This window comes from Bufo gargarizans, chromosome 2, assembly GCF_014858855.1.
Source record: "Bufo gargarizans isolate SCDJY-AF-19 chromosome 2, ASM1485885v1, whole genome shotgun sequence".
Lineage (NCBI taxonomy): Eukaryota > Metazoa > Chordata > Amphibia > Anura > Bufonidae > Bufo > Bufo gargarizans.
In genome coordinates, this window is record NC_058081.1 from 48,504,649 (window position 1) to 48,519,358 (window position 14,710).

A 14,710-nucleotide genomic window follows, 5' to 3' on the forward strand; every position below is an offset into this window, starting at 1 on the left:
AATTATTTGTACAGAGATCCTCTGCAGTCTGTGTTCGTCTTGCATCTAATATGCATTTACCACTGTAAGTTGGGGATTTTTTGATTTCTGAAGGATCACTAACATTAATAGAAATAGTGAAGCTGGCCATAGCCATATAGATCCACGACCACAACTGCAGCATCAGACTAAACATAGACTTTGCCTCTGTAAATATAGAAACACATAGGTCTGCATAGGAGCTGTATACACAAAACAGTAGGAGATCATATTATATTCAAGACTATGCCATTGAAAGGGTTGTGCCAAGTTTTCTCTGCCAACTACAGTTCTCAGCTATTTCCAGCAGTCACACAGAGAATAAATGGCGCACAGGGCTCCATCAGGACTGGGAAATGGGACCTCCACTCTCTGGATCGGTGATGGCCCCAATGGTTGAAACCCTACTGATCAGTTAGTTGTCAGTACCTATCCTGGGAATAAGGGATAACTTTGGCACAGTCCCTTTAAGGGGGATCTGTCACCATAATCTTCGACTGTTAACTGCAATAATAAATGAGTAGTACTACAGAAAAGGAGTTCAGATAGATATATTTTTTTATTTTTCTAGATCCCCCTCCTCCCCATTCCTCCCAATGTCATTGTCTAAAGCTATCCTGAGATACATTGTCAGGACTGCTGTGCATGCACACAGGAATCCTCCTCCATTACGTTACTATGGCACAGCGGTCCAGACTGCTCAGTTAACAGTGGAGGAACAGGGACAATAGAGAAAAAAACGGTCTGGACTCCTTATGTGCAGTACTACTCATGTTCTACTAATAATAGTCTTGGTGACCGATTCCATTTAACATACCTCTCACTATTTAAATACCCATTTGTAGGACAATTATAAGCTCTGCTCTTCACTCACTTACATAGCGCTGCTATATTCTGCAGCTCTTTACAGACATTAGCATCAAGCTGTCCCCAATGGGCCTCACAATCTAAATTCCCTATCGGTAAAACTGAACTGGAGTACCTGGAGGAGAACATACAAACTCCATGCAGATGTTGAACCTAAGACTCCAATGCTGCAAGACAACTACTGCTTACTACTGAGTCACCATGCTGCCCCACAGCCCATCGGCAAGATTGGCCACAAAGCAGTCAACAAAACTTCCACTTTGGAGTATGTCTGCATAATATCTACCCTTTCAAGATAAAATGTTCAGGATTCCAGTGATCCACAACCTAATAAGCACATGTTTTGGTTTTACTTTCATTTTTGGATTAAAAGGGTTTTCTGGGCTTATGATGGTGATGACTTTGAATGGAGGCTGAATCAAAGTTAACTTGAAGAAACCCAGCTGGGCCTCCGTCTCCGTTCAAAGCGCTAGTTCTAGTTCTGGAGGCTGTAGGGAATAGCTGATTGTGAGGGCATCCGGTGTTGTCCTCCACCAATTGGCTAACGATGACCCATCCTGAAGGAAGGTGATCAATATCAGGAGCCTGGGAAAACCGTTTTAATTTTTTTTTATGTCAGAACAGCAGGAGTTTTAAACGTTGTGAAAATAGTGAAAGGCAGAAAAAGTTTTAAATAATAAAAGAAATATGATACTCATATAATCAAATCTGCTCTATTTCAGCATCCTCACTGCTTGTTACCTTCCCTGTCTTTTATCATATTTTTAATTTGACAAACCTTTAAAGTGCAATCTAAGAAAAATTCCAGAAAACTTTTTCCATACAATGTTATTAATTGAAATTTATTATGATATTGATCTTGAAGTTAATCCATCTAGATGAGTTGATGATGGTGGAATAGTAGGATTTCCATTAACTACATTTAGGATGCTGACTCCATTATCAGGTTGTTAGTTCTCTGAACTGGGTTATCCGGGACCTGAAGGTATGCTTGAGATTTAAAGTCTAAAGCTTTATTAGCATTATTGGGCTGATGCATAGTACTGGAGAGGACACGGGGAGCCACTCCAAAGCGGGATGTCATAAAGGCAGAGGGTGGTGGTTGCCTGTATGACGCAGAATAGATGCTTCTCAGCTCTTCAGAGACTTGGTCTCTCCAGAGTTTTTGCTTTCCTTGCAGGAGACCAAAATTGGTTGGTGGAGCTGAAAAACAAACAACTCATAAGAATAAATGCTCATGGAACCATATTTGATGGCATTTTGAGGCTGCCTGGTTTAGAAACCCCATTTTCAAATACCCCATTAGTGAATTCTGGGTTAACAAAGGGCGGCACTATTGTATTCTAAGCCCCACCTACTTCTGTTGGCCCTGGCTAGTTGTGTTGCCCTGCCTTCTGTCAATTTTAACCTGCCTAGAACATGCGTCCACTTTTAGTTTTATTTCCAGGGCCACTTTAAGTTCCCATTCCATCCCATACATTGTAGGCACAACCTTCCTCATTCTTGAAAATGAATGTGACTGCCTCTACATAGCTGGCCCTGCCTAAAGCTTTATGAATAAGTTACCTAATACAATTAATTACACTCCACAGTCAGCAATCAATACTAAAAATTATTCCGATGTGTATTATACAGTATAAGCATGTACAGTATATATTATTTCCCATTATGTCGTTCACCGTATGGGATAAATACTTTTATATTATAGATCTGATGTTTTGGAAGCAGTGATGCCAATGATCTTTACTTCTTTACTGTTTATTTTTATATGTAGAATATGAAAAAGGAGGTAATGTGGATTTGAATTATTTTAGCATTTTTTATATTTTTTAAAACATATTTTTCTTATTTTTAGACCCACTAATTGCTGTTACAGAGCTTAACAGGAACTTCACTATCGCAGATTCGGGAGCCTTCACAAGGCCCCAAGCTGTCATAGTAACCAAATGTCTCCTGCAATTTTATCGCAGAGGAGCTGTTCTGTCACCGGGAGCTGCCTACTCCTGGTATATGATCCCTTAGATGCCATGGCTGCAATTAATTACAGCATCTGAAGGGTTACTACATCGGCTTAGTAAAACAGTAGGTACCGACCTCCTATGGCTCTGTCACAACTCCTGCCATATATGTTGTATATCGGAACTGAATTTAAAACAAAAAATATATATATATTGTGAAAAGGCACAAGGTGCGGTAGTAGATGATAGATACGTGTCACCGAGGTGCCTGGCCTCGGTAAAATAAACCGGTAACATTAACCCTAGGTCACTGACACTTGTTAGTAGTAGTTTAGCTGCTGTCTGCAACTGATCCAGGTCTGGTTTCATTGGAGTAGTCAAAGAGCAGAGTGGTATAACTACTCCCACGTATCCAGAGCAGGTTTTGGCTGGCCTATTTAAGCTAGGAAGCCCAGGAGAGCCTAGTTCCTAGTCTGTGTGATGGACTGGGAGTACAGCTACGTGGAGTGTTTCAGCGGAGAAGAATGCTATTGCCAAGTCTTTTCCCCCTCAAGCTGGTGGTGGAAACCAGGAACTACAGAGGACTGTGAGTCAGACCACTACACATGGACTGTGCTTTTTTGTGTGTTTACATACTGAATAAGCGAGTATTTGTTGAATCCATTTTTGACAAAATAAAAAGACAATTTTTTTAAACTATATCTGAAGTCACCATTTGAGCTGATCGCCACAATATATATATATTACCTGTAGAAGGAAAATCTGATTTTTCTGGGACCCAGGTCAGACTGTTTCCATCCCAGCTCCGAAGAGGAGGTAAAGTAGAGTTTCCACTTCTTATGTAATCGTCATCATACTGTGATACTAAGTGCCTAGAACTCAGCTGTCCGTGATGTGACAGTAAATGATGTCCTGGTAAACCCTAGCATGCAACGCAAAAAAATTGTTATACCGGATTAACAGCAGGCAAGACATGATGGAAATAAATTGCAAAACAATGAGATTATTGATGGTGCGGGGACCCAATACAAAATCTGTAACTTGGTCCCCATCTACCATGTGCCATGCCGTGACATAGAGGCATTTACGTTCACCAGAGCCAGGTTGCAACAGCTACCACAGCAACCTCCCTATGAGGATTGCCAACCGTACAGAAAATTCTGGACAGTCCGTAAAAATAGGCAACTTTTTTCCAGTATATTAAGGCTACTTTCACACTCGCGTTTTGGGCGGGTCCGTCGTGGATCTGCAAAAACTGATCCGTTACAATACAACCACATGCTTTAGTCATGAACGGATCCGTTTGTATTATCTGTAACATAGCCAAGACGGATCCGTCATGAACTCCATTGAAAATCAATAGGAGACGGATCAGTTTTCTATTGTGCCAGATTGTGTCAGTGAAAACGGATCCGTCCACATTGACTTACATTTTGTGTGCCAGGATGAATCCGTTTGGCTCAGTTTCGTCAAGCGGACAGCAAAACGCCAGAGCGGAATGGTGACTTATCGGAGGCAAACTGATGCATTCTGAGCTAAACCTTTTCCATTCAGAATGCATTAGGGCAAAACTGATCTGTTTTGGACCGCTTGTGACAGCCCTGAACGGATCTCACAAATGGAAAGCCAAAACGCCAGTGTGAAAGTAGCCTTAGCTATATAGACATGGATTACTTATCATCTTCATCATTCATTATGGTTTTCCAATTTGTCCGTAATTTTTTTTCGCTGTCCGTGATTTTGGGATAAGTTGTCTAGAAAAAAAAGAAAAACTCTTGTTGGCAAGCCTGGTCCCCATATTCGGGTCCAATGGGCAGTCTGCTGACAGCTATTACTCTATATACGATCATGCAGGGAAGGCTGTCAATCACTGATAGGACCTCCCACTGGACTCCAAAGCATAAAAAGAGCTGCAATTTTAGATCAATAAAATAAACCTTATAATAATTATTTTCCCACAAAACTATATATCAGTCTGCTCAGCTCCTCCTGCTCTATAACATGCTGCCTGCAGATTGAACTGCATTCTAACACTGACAAGTCTTCCTAAAGTATTGCAATAAACTGACATCTGAACTGCTAGCATAATAAGCACAAGCAACAAAAAACGGTTTTGGTTTTACCTCCATTCTTTTTAAGAAACCTCTCCTCTGTATTCGATCCGGCTTACTGTCTGAGAACTGTACAAAGTCTTTTTCATAGCAGCTCTTCGATGTCGGGAGACTGCTTCTCCTAAACTAAATGACAAAAATCAAAGTGTGTATTACATACAGTGAGGGATGCTACAGTGTAATCATGGACGCTTCATTGTTGGGATGTCCTTAAAGGGCTTTTCCGGTTTGCATCAACATCCTTTGACATAACCATTTCTGAAGATCGCTGTAATTTTGTAATGTATTTATTTTACTTTTGTTGCTTCTATCTTCCATTGTGGGCTGTGGTCACATGACCATGTCCATGCAGCTCTACCTTATGTCCATGGGCGTGTCAAAGTAGCAACAGGGGCAGTGATAGGTGAGTGCCCATGTATGTATCAGGGTGGGAGGAGCTATAAACTAGCTAGGAGTTGTTAAGGGCGGTGCTGGAGCTGTGGCAGAGAAAGGAGAAGTGCATCATGGGATTGGGGCTATATACAGGATGGAAACAAGGTGGCAATGGGTCAGGAGAGTCCAAATTGAAAGAAAGCATGAGGAAAAATGTATATGAGGTAAGCATACATACATGAGCATATCCGCTAAAAACCATATTAATCCCAGAAAACCTCTGTAACCCCTTCCTGACATCCGTCGTACATGTACAGCGGATGTCGGCTCTTTAAAGATGGTGTCATAGCTGCCAGGTGAGTGCTGTTTCATGCAGCAGGCTCCCGCAGCTAATGTGCCTGGCTAAAACCAGGTCAGGTGTGCTTTCCACCGGTGAAGATGGGGAAAGTGCCCTGTGCTAATAATGAGCCAGAGCCTGTACTTGGTCGATTCATAGTTTTTTTTTATCACTTTATCTCCACAATTTTTTTTATAAAAAGTGATCAAAAAGTGATATATATCCCAAAATAGTATTATCGAAAACTACAGATCGTCCTGCAAAAAAATTAGTCCCCACATACCTCTGTATACATAAATAAATAAAAAGTTATAAGGGTCAGAATATAGCGATGAAAAGAAGAAAAAAAAAAATATTTTCAAATATTTTTTTTTTCAGTATTAAAATGCAAGAAAAACTATAGATATGTATGGTATCACTGGATTTGTACTGACCTGGAGAATGAAGAGAACAAGTCAGTTTTAACGCATAGTTAAGGCCGTAAAAAAAAATTATTTTTTTATTTTCCAATTATACCCCTTTTGGAAAAAAAAAATCCACTTCACACTAAATCCTATGCTATATTAAATGGTGGTATTAGAAAATACAACTTGTCCCACAAAACAAAAAGAAGCCCTCAAACGGCTATGTGAATGTAAAAATAAAAAAGTTATGGTTCTGGGAAGGCAGGGAGTGAAAAATAAAATTGGAAAAATCGCTGTGTCAGGAAAGGGTTAAACACTTTCTATCTCCACTCTAATAATTAGGCTAGGTCTACACGATGACATTTGTCACGCGACATTTTGTTGCACCAATGTCGCGCGACAATTTTTATAATGGTAGTCTATGGTGTTGCACTGCAACATGCAACATGTTGCGACTGCGACGCAACAGTCGCAGAAAATCCATTCGAGATGGATTTTTCTGCGACTGTTGCGTCGCAGTCGCAGCATGTCGCATGTTGCAGTGCGACACCATAGACTGCCATTATAAAAATTGATGCGCGACATTGGTGCAACAAAATGACGCGCGACAAATGTTGCGCCCTACCTAACAATAAGTCGCGCGACAAATGTCGTCATGTAGACCTAGCCTAAAAGTTACAAGTGCTCATGATGCGTCACACACTATTTAATTAACCACTTGAGTTGAGGACTAAAGATGAGCGAATCGAATCCCACAAAGTGGAATTCGATCAGAATTTTAGGCTAAATTCGATTCGCCTAGAAGCTGAATTTCTTTGTGCTTCGTGTCAGCGAATCGATTTAACCTAAAATAGTACAAAAAAAATAAAAAAAATTAACTTACCTCCTCCATTTGCTCGCAACAGGCCGCCAGCCTCCATCTTGCTTAAACGGGCCGGGGTGATGACGTAATCTCGTACCGCACAGGATTTCAGCTGAGATCTTCAAGCAAAATGGCAGCAGCCAGCCCGTCGCGAGCAAATGGAGGCGGTAAGTTTGATTTAATTTTTTTTAATTGTTCATTTTACACTCAGATGCTGCGATCATGTGTGAATGCAGCATCTCAGGGGTACAATGACGGGGTCGAAGCTATCTTAGCTCCTTGTCATTGCACAAGTAATTTGTCACAAAGCTAATTTTTTGGTGATATTCGGCGAATCAGCCAAATCGAACTTTTAAGAAGTTCGCTCATCTCTATTGAGGACCAGTCAACAACATTGGAGTAGTCCCTTGTTATCTGCTGAGCGCCCTTTTGTCAACAGTATCTGAAATTCCTGTGTGCCTGGACCACAAGGTGTTGCTGAGCCCTGTGAAGCCAGGACCGTGAGGTGTTGCTGAGCCCTAAGAACGCTGAATGCTGTACTATACGGAGCAGGATAACTTTCCTGGATTGACCCTTTAGATGTAAACTGTAACCATAGTATCTAGGAGGCTAGACATAGAGAAAGGGCTCCCTGTGTCACTCCATCAGCGCGCAGTGATTGCCAGCGGCTGTCATGGTACATATATGGCCACAATAATGGGAAAATAAAATAGTTCCCGGTTCTTGGAATGTGGCGATATAAGAACTATTTGTTTCCATGAAATGTGATCTTATTGTGCAAAAGTAGAAAAATATAGGAAATGTATATATGTTTGGTTTCACCCTAAATATAATGGCCCATAGAATAAAGGTAACTTTTTTTTATGGCACTCTGTGAAAAGCTTTCAAGAGAGACAATAAATCTGACAAAATGGGCACAGTAATGGAGGTGAGTGTGCGGGAGGGGGAACCCTCCAGTACTCAAGTGGTTACGAGCTTCAATTTGTGCTTCAGAGCTGCTCTTCCTACTGCTACTGAGGGACAGGTAGATGCAACCATAGTCAGTCATTCTATTATGGCTCTGTCTCCGTTTTCTAGCATAGAAAAGTCACAAGTGTCAGCTTCAAACACCCTTGCCACATTTCCAAAAAGTGGGCGGGGTATGGACAGAAGGAGATGGGACCCCAGTGTGACCTCGGTGGCCATGTGCACCAGAAGACAGCTAGAAGTCTATAGATACATTTGGTGTCACAGGGAACAATACTTATCATGGTACAAAAGATGTTGTTTCTACTGGATTTTCCTCTAAGGCCCCATTCAGATGACCGTATGGCCACCGTGCCCATGTTGCGGACCACAAACAGCGGATCTGCAAAACAGGGGCATTGGCTCTGTGCTGCTTTGAGGACCCAATGACTTGATTGGGTTCGCAATCCGGCAAAATATAGAACATGCCCTATATTTTGCTGTGCGGCGGCATGGTTCGGAAGCCGATAGAAACACGCGTCTTTTGCCATATGTTGCAGATCACAGACCCATTCAAGTCAATTCGTCCCCACCTCAGCACGGAGTTCACACAGCCGGTGTCCGTGTTTTGCAGACCTGCTGTTTGCGGTCAGCAACATGGACACAGCATCCATATGGTCTTCTGAATGGGGATCAATCAGCTGTTTGAAAGAGCCGTAGCACTCCTGTGAGCGATGTGGCCTCTTCCTAGGCCAGTGATGTCATATTTATCGGTCACATGGCCTAGGCACAGCTTAGTCCCATTCAAGTGAAGGTGCCTGGGCTGTAATACCAAGCACAGCCGCTATACAATGTACAATGCTATGCTTGGTATGCTGTGAAGAGGCTCTACCAGAGAGCCACAGCCTCCACAAACAGCTGATCACTGGTGGTGCCAGGATTCGGACCTCCACCAATTAGATATTGATGGCCTGTCCTGAGGACAGATAATCAATATTCTACTTCAAGAAAATCCCCTTTAAGAAAAGCTGGGATGCCATCATAAAGAAAGCAGACATGTTCACACGTCTGCTTTCTTATTGACGAAGATGAGTGACAACTGTTAGTACCCACACTGTGTGAACACTTCCCAAACATAACCATTGTCTAGAAGAGATTCAGTACTAAAAATTCACTTTGAGTGGTCCTTTCATGTGTAGACATCAATTCTTAGATTGAATGTTGCCCCCTTGTGGTCATAAATGGTATTAAGTTATATCCTAGAAGTTGCAGCACTCTTTTTGTAAAATGTATTCAATATTTAGACCCCATGGGATCTTGCCTGACAAAGACCCATGGGGTTGAGACATCGTTTGTCCGTATTTGTTGATACATTTCACAAGTGTGGAGCTGCAACTTATTCTGGTATTGCAATGGTAGATCCAGCGAACCAGGAGATCGTCAGTGGGCACTGGTTAGGACCATTGGCTTTCACCTAACCGGACGCAGTGCTCTTAGATAATTTACATGCTTTATGGCATGTATGTTGGCAGACGGACCTCTGTATGCCTGACTCACTGCATAAATTAGTTTGGTAGATGAATGCATGCCAGGTTGCATGTTGTAGGCAGGGAGACTAACCCTGTGTGTGTGCAAGACTTACGGATTTACACATCTCTTGGTGCGTGTTGTCAGCGCATATATTTTCTGGATGGGTCATCAGCAGGGGCGTAGCTACAGGGTGTGCAGAGGTGACATTTGAAGAAAACAGAAGTATTGAGCAGCTCTCACCTGCCAGGGATTCCACTGGTATAGCACGGAACAGCTCCTTCACCCGAATCAGGAGAAATACGGAAGTATAGAGAAAAAGAGATTTTGTCCAGCTTGTACTTGTGGTAATCCAAGGCAACTTTATTGAAAATTCAGTATAAAATCCAGGTACAGAAAGCAGAGTCTACATGTTTCGGGCACAATGCAATCTTAGCCCTTACTCATGAGGTGACATTATCTGATCGTGGGGGTTTGACACCCGGGATCCCTGCCGATCGGCTGTTTGAGAATGCACCAGCGCTTCTGTGAGCGCCGCAGTCTTCTCCATGCTCACCAAGCACAGCACCATACATTGTACAGCGGCTGTGCTTGGTATCGCAGCTCAGCCCCATTCACTCCTCGAGGTGAGCTGCGCCTAGGCCATGTGACCGATGAACGTGTCGTCACACGGCCTAGGAAAAGCTGGAGAAAGCTGCGGTGCTACTCCAGAGGATAGGTCATCTGTATTAAGGTCTGATTATTATTATTTTTTGTGAGCTTTCCTCAAAAATACCTGGTTTTAACCATACCTACCTATAGAATATATCAGTGATGCATTGGGAGAACGTGATTGAAATAAATAGCTGCGTTGGTCATGGTAGTAGTGGCACTTGTAGCCATGGTGGTGATGATAGGTAGCTATGGTGGTAGTGGCACTCTGGGTAAATATAGAGGTGGGAATCATGGGGGGGCGGGGGGTTGGGTCAATGAGCCCATGATGCCTTATCACAGTCTGAGAAAAGTTGTGGGGATAATGAAGATGATGATTGTGTGCTGAACAGGACAGGGTGACAAGAAGGGAATGATGATAATATCAGAGGAGGAATCTGGTGATGGCGATAAAAAGTCCAAAAATCTTTATAAATTTGAATTCATGAAAATTCAAATCAGCCCCTTTTCCTGTATTAATAACAAAAATAAAAAATAAAGATCATTTTCACTGTTGTGCACAAACTGTCTGTACAATTAAAATATAAAGTATTTATACTGTATGAGGAACACCATAATGGAAAAATTCAAAACTGCGGATTCATCATTCAACTCACAAAACAAATGAATAAAAAAGTTCAAACAGGCGTATACATTGCAAAATGGTATCAATTAAAACTACAGATTGCCCTGCAAAACCCCTACTTGGCTTGCCCACACCTTCTACCAGTTTGGCTCTGTCTACAACATGGGGCAACTTCTCTTTTTATTCCAGGACCACTTTGAGTTCCCAATCCAGACCGGAAGAGTGAAGCTGACATCTGACTTCCAAAACATCTAAAAAAAAAAACCACAGCTATTGGCAGATCTGCTTCTACTGTAGTCAGTAGGGATGAGCGTTTCATCCGAAGTCGATTCGCATAAAACTTCCTTCTAATTCTGTACGGAGCAGGAACCCCGTACAGTATTAGAATGTATTGGCTCAGATGAGCCGAAGTTATTACTTAGTGAAGTTTCGCAAGACTTCGCATTGTTAACTTCAGAAATTGATTTAGACTGTAAAGAACCATTTCCCTAACTCTGGTTCCGTCCCAAGTGGTATCTTTGAACCGAACCAGAGTTCAGGAAATGTTTTTTTACAGAATAAATCAATTTCTGAAGTTATTATGCGAAGTCTCGCAAGACTTCGCAAAGCAATAGCTTTGGCTCATTGGAGCCAATACATTCTAACACTGTACGGAGCATTTGCTCTGTACAGTATTGAAATGAAGTTTTATGCAAATCAACTTCGGATGTTTCATCCGAAGTCGATTCGCTCATCTTTAGTGGTCAGCTCAGGAACAGGTGACACTGTTGCTGTTCAAAAGCTATCAGACCTAGGGCAAGCTCAGATGGTGGCAGAAATGTTGCAAGCACTGCTGTCAGTGGCTCTAATGTGGGCAAATCCCTTATTGGAATTTTTGTCTACATTGATGGCCAACAAAACCATCACAGTGTGCAAGATATGCAAGCAGAGAATAAGACATGCTGTTCTTGCAAAAATATAGGAACTACAGCTCTCTTTCAGCATATGAAGTGGTATCACATGCTCACAAATGAGGAAATTGAACTGACCAGTAATGTCAGCAAGACCATCCTCCTCCTCCTTGTTGTCATTCAGGCCACATTCAGAATTAGTAAATGGTCATTGTTGTCATCCATCAGCATCATTAACTACTGCTTCTCCTGCTTCAACTCAGTCATCCATAACAGAATGTGTGGACAGGAACCAACAATATGTGCCCAGTGATCAGCTTGTGTGTCAAGTGAGCTCTCACCTGGTTGTTGGCAGTGCAGGTGATGCTTTACCACTTAGTGGATTTCACTGCCTTTAGACAACTGATGACATGCACGAGTCTTAATGGAAGATACTTAGCCACTATTATATCTCAAAAAAGGCATTTCTGCCTCGTACTTATGACATGAAGAATATGGGCACCTTGGAATTGTCACTGTGTGGCAAGGTTCATGCCACCATCGACACACTAAGCAGCAAGTACTCCGGGGATAGTACATGTCTTTAATAGTTCACTGGGTCAATGTTTTGCATATCAATGGCAATAATGCACCACCACCACAGGGCCAGGTGCTATTGTCAACAGTGATGAGCGGCAGGGGCAATATTCGAATTCGCGATATTTTGCGAATATTTGGGCGAATATTTGGCATATATTTGAGAATTCGTGATCTCCAGTCATTATTTTCTTGATTTCGAAAATCGGCAATCAGAAAATTCACTATAAAAATTTGCGATACGAAAATTTGCAATCAGCACTACTCCTAAAGTCAAAGATATTGCAGCCTTCTCATTGGTTCTGTGTACTGACTTCCTCAGGATAGGTCACTGATATCAGCACGGCCAAGCAGCTGTTTGAAGGGAATGCACGTTTACAGTTGTGTGTTTTATTTCATTGCGGAAGCAGAGGGACCTGATGTGAGTGTATGGGGCTATTATGCAGTCTGAATTATCCAGGGTAAAGCTCCCTGGGGGAAAAAAAATGCAATTTAGCTCTCCTCCAGAAGGGAGAAAGCTGGCTCTCTAGTGCCACCTGTGGATGGCAATGACCATTTTCAATGATCCCTACTCTTATGTAAAAGGCACAGTCAACCAGAACTAAACTCTGCACTTACGAGGAGTAGCAACTGAGCTGTATACAGATAGATGTATTTGGCTTGGCTGCTTGGCTGATAACTCAACACACCATGTTTTGGACAACTTGTCTATATACCTTTATAGCTACCTATATACAGTAATGTGCTAAGTTCAGAGCACTTTAGAGAAGTAGGCAGATCAGCACTGGTGCCTTGCAGTTCTGTGATTCTGGGTTCAAATCCAACCATAGATATCCATAAACATCTGCAATAAGTTTGCATGCTCTCCTTGTGTTTGGTGGGTTTACTCTAGGTTCTCCAGGTTCCTACAACACTCCAAAAACACATTAGTGCGCTAATTAGCTGCAATAGGTGTTTCTGATAGAAATTACCCTTTTACATATCCCTATGTGCAGCCCTCTTCTGGAGCCCCACTCGAGGATGGTGCAGCTACGAGGTGGACATTTTAGCTGAGCTTCCAATTTAATGTTACTTCAGAAGAAGGCTAAGCTTAGCAGTTACAATTAAGTACAAAGCTTGATGGTTGCAGATGTATTATATAAGCTTGGAGGTTACGGGGCCTACCAAAAAGTCTGTCAGCTTAATGTTTTCAGTCGTTCACACAGGGCAGACATGTACAGCCCACTGGCCACAGTCTCTAACAAAAACTCAAGCTACATCTGGTCAGGGCTATGCTAAGCAAAATATGAGTTGCTAACCTCAACTGTCTCCTGCTGTCTCTTCCCGCATTACTGAGCCTCATCTGAGGCTAGGGCTGCACGCCAATCTTAGCTATGATGCCTGTCATAAATTTCCAAAAATTGCACTTTCACTATGCTATGATGCAGCATATTAAAAGTGCAATCTTTGATCTTCGATTTTGCAATGGGTGTCATGACCAGGATCATCATGTAGCCCTAGCTTTACAATCATGACACAAAAACACAAGAAGGCTGACAAACAGAGGACAGAAATCAAACACCTCTGTGCTCTCAGGGTTACGCCCTTACAATCAAAGCATGTATGAAACAATTTAAAGGGGCCGCCCCACCCCCTTTTAGATATTAGATTGTGAGACCCAATAGGGACAGGGACTGATATGAATATGTTGATGTTCAGCACCATACTTACTGTAGAGAAAGACCACATGGCTGCTATGGATCCCACAGTGAGAAGGGGACCTAACACTAAACTCCTGTTCCCCATATAAATCCACAGCATTTTCTTGCAGCAGCCACTAGAGGGAGCGTAGTGCAAAGAGATTTTACTGCATTCATTGATTTCAATGATAATTGTTTAAAGTCCTATGCATTAAGCTCCCTCCCTATAGAGGTGGCTGCAATAAACTGTATGAAGGGAAGCAGGAGATCTACATTAGTAAGGAGACAATTTATTAATGTATTTATTTCAGGTGTCTGGGGCAAACACATTGAGAATTATTGTATTCAGACTTCTTCAATGCCGAGAGTAGATGAATTGCAATGAGATAAAACACAGAGTAAGAGGAAGGTTACAGAAACAGGACAAAATTCCTTTCTCCCAATTTTGTAATCCTGCTATTTGTAACGGTGCCCCCCTCTTGACACAGCCATGTCAGTGACACATGAAAAATACCTTTTTTCTCTCCTCCACCCAGTTTCCAATCAGCACTTTGTTGGAATATCTCTGCTCTATCCTCCATCCCGGCAGAGACCACTTCTTGGCACTGTCTGAGTATGCAGCCATGGTGAGACTGGATCTCTCCTGTGTAATGTCTGCTCTGTCTCCGGGAGATCACATCTCACTGTTCATTCTGCAGTCAGAATGTTTACTGTCGCCATAGGAACCACAATGACAACTCAGCTCCATTCACTCAGTCATCTGCATGTATCCAATAGATCCATTGTGTCCCAGATCAGCCTCCCAAAGGACTTTATAGGGACCTACAGCAACACCTTTTAGCAACTTTGTGCATATGGTCCTTGAACACCCAACTTTCAAAATAATTT

At 42.2% G+C, this 14,710-nt stretch overlaps 1 protein-coding gene across 1 annotated transcript; it reads right to left on the bottom strand.

Annotated features, from left to right (window-relative positions):
- Positions 1 to 1,800: 1,800 nt before the first annotated feature.
- Positions 1,801 to 14,500, bottom strand: LOC122929584 (uncharacterized protein C1orf158 homolog). The gene is made up of 4 exons (XM_044283207.1): positions 14,337 to 14,500; positions 4,967 to 5,080; positions 3,591 to 3,765; positions 1,801 to 2,088 (listed from the first exon to the last, which is right to left on the bottom strand). The coding sequence occupies exons 1-4, from the start codon at positions 14,445 to 14,447 to the stop codon at positions 1,808 to 1,810; spliced, it is 681 nt and encodes a 226-aa protein (XP_044139142.1). The 5' UTR covers positions 14,448 to 14,500; the 3' UTR covers positions 1,801 to 1,807.
- Positions 14,501 to 14,710: the final 210 nt, after the last annotated feature.

Excerpts from the sequence above, each read along its gene's own strand:
- LOC122929584 (XM_044283207.1), bottom strand. The coding sequence starts at position 14,447 with ATGGCTGCATACTCAGACAGTGCCAAGAAGTGGTCTCTGCCGGGATGG. Across the intron at positions 5,081-14,336 it reads GGGTGGAGGAGAGAAAAAAG|TTTAGGAGAAGCAGTCTCCC; the intron begins GTATTTTTCATG and ends TTTGTCATTTAG. Across the intron at positions 2,089-3,590 it reads ATCAGATTTTCCTTCTACAG|CTCCACCAACCAATTTTGGT; the intron begins GTAATATATATA and ends TTTGTTTTTCAG.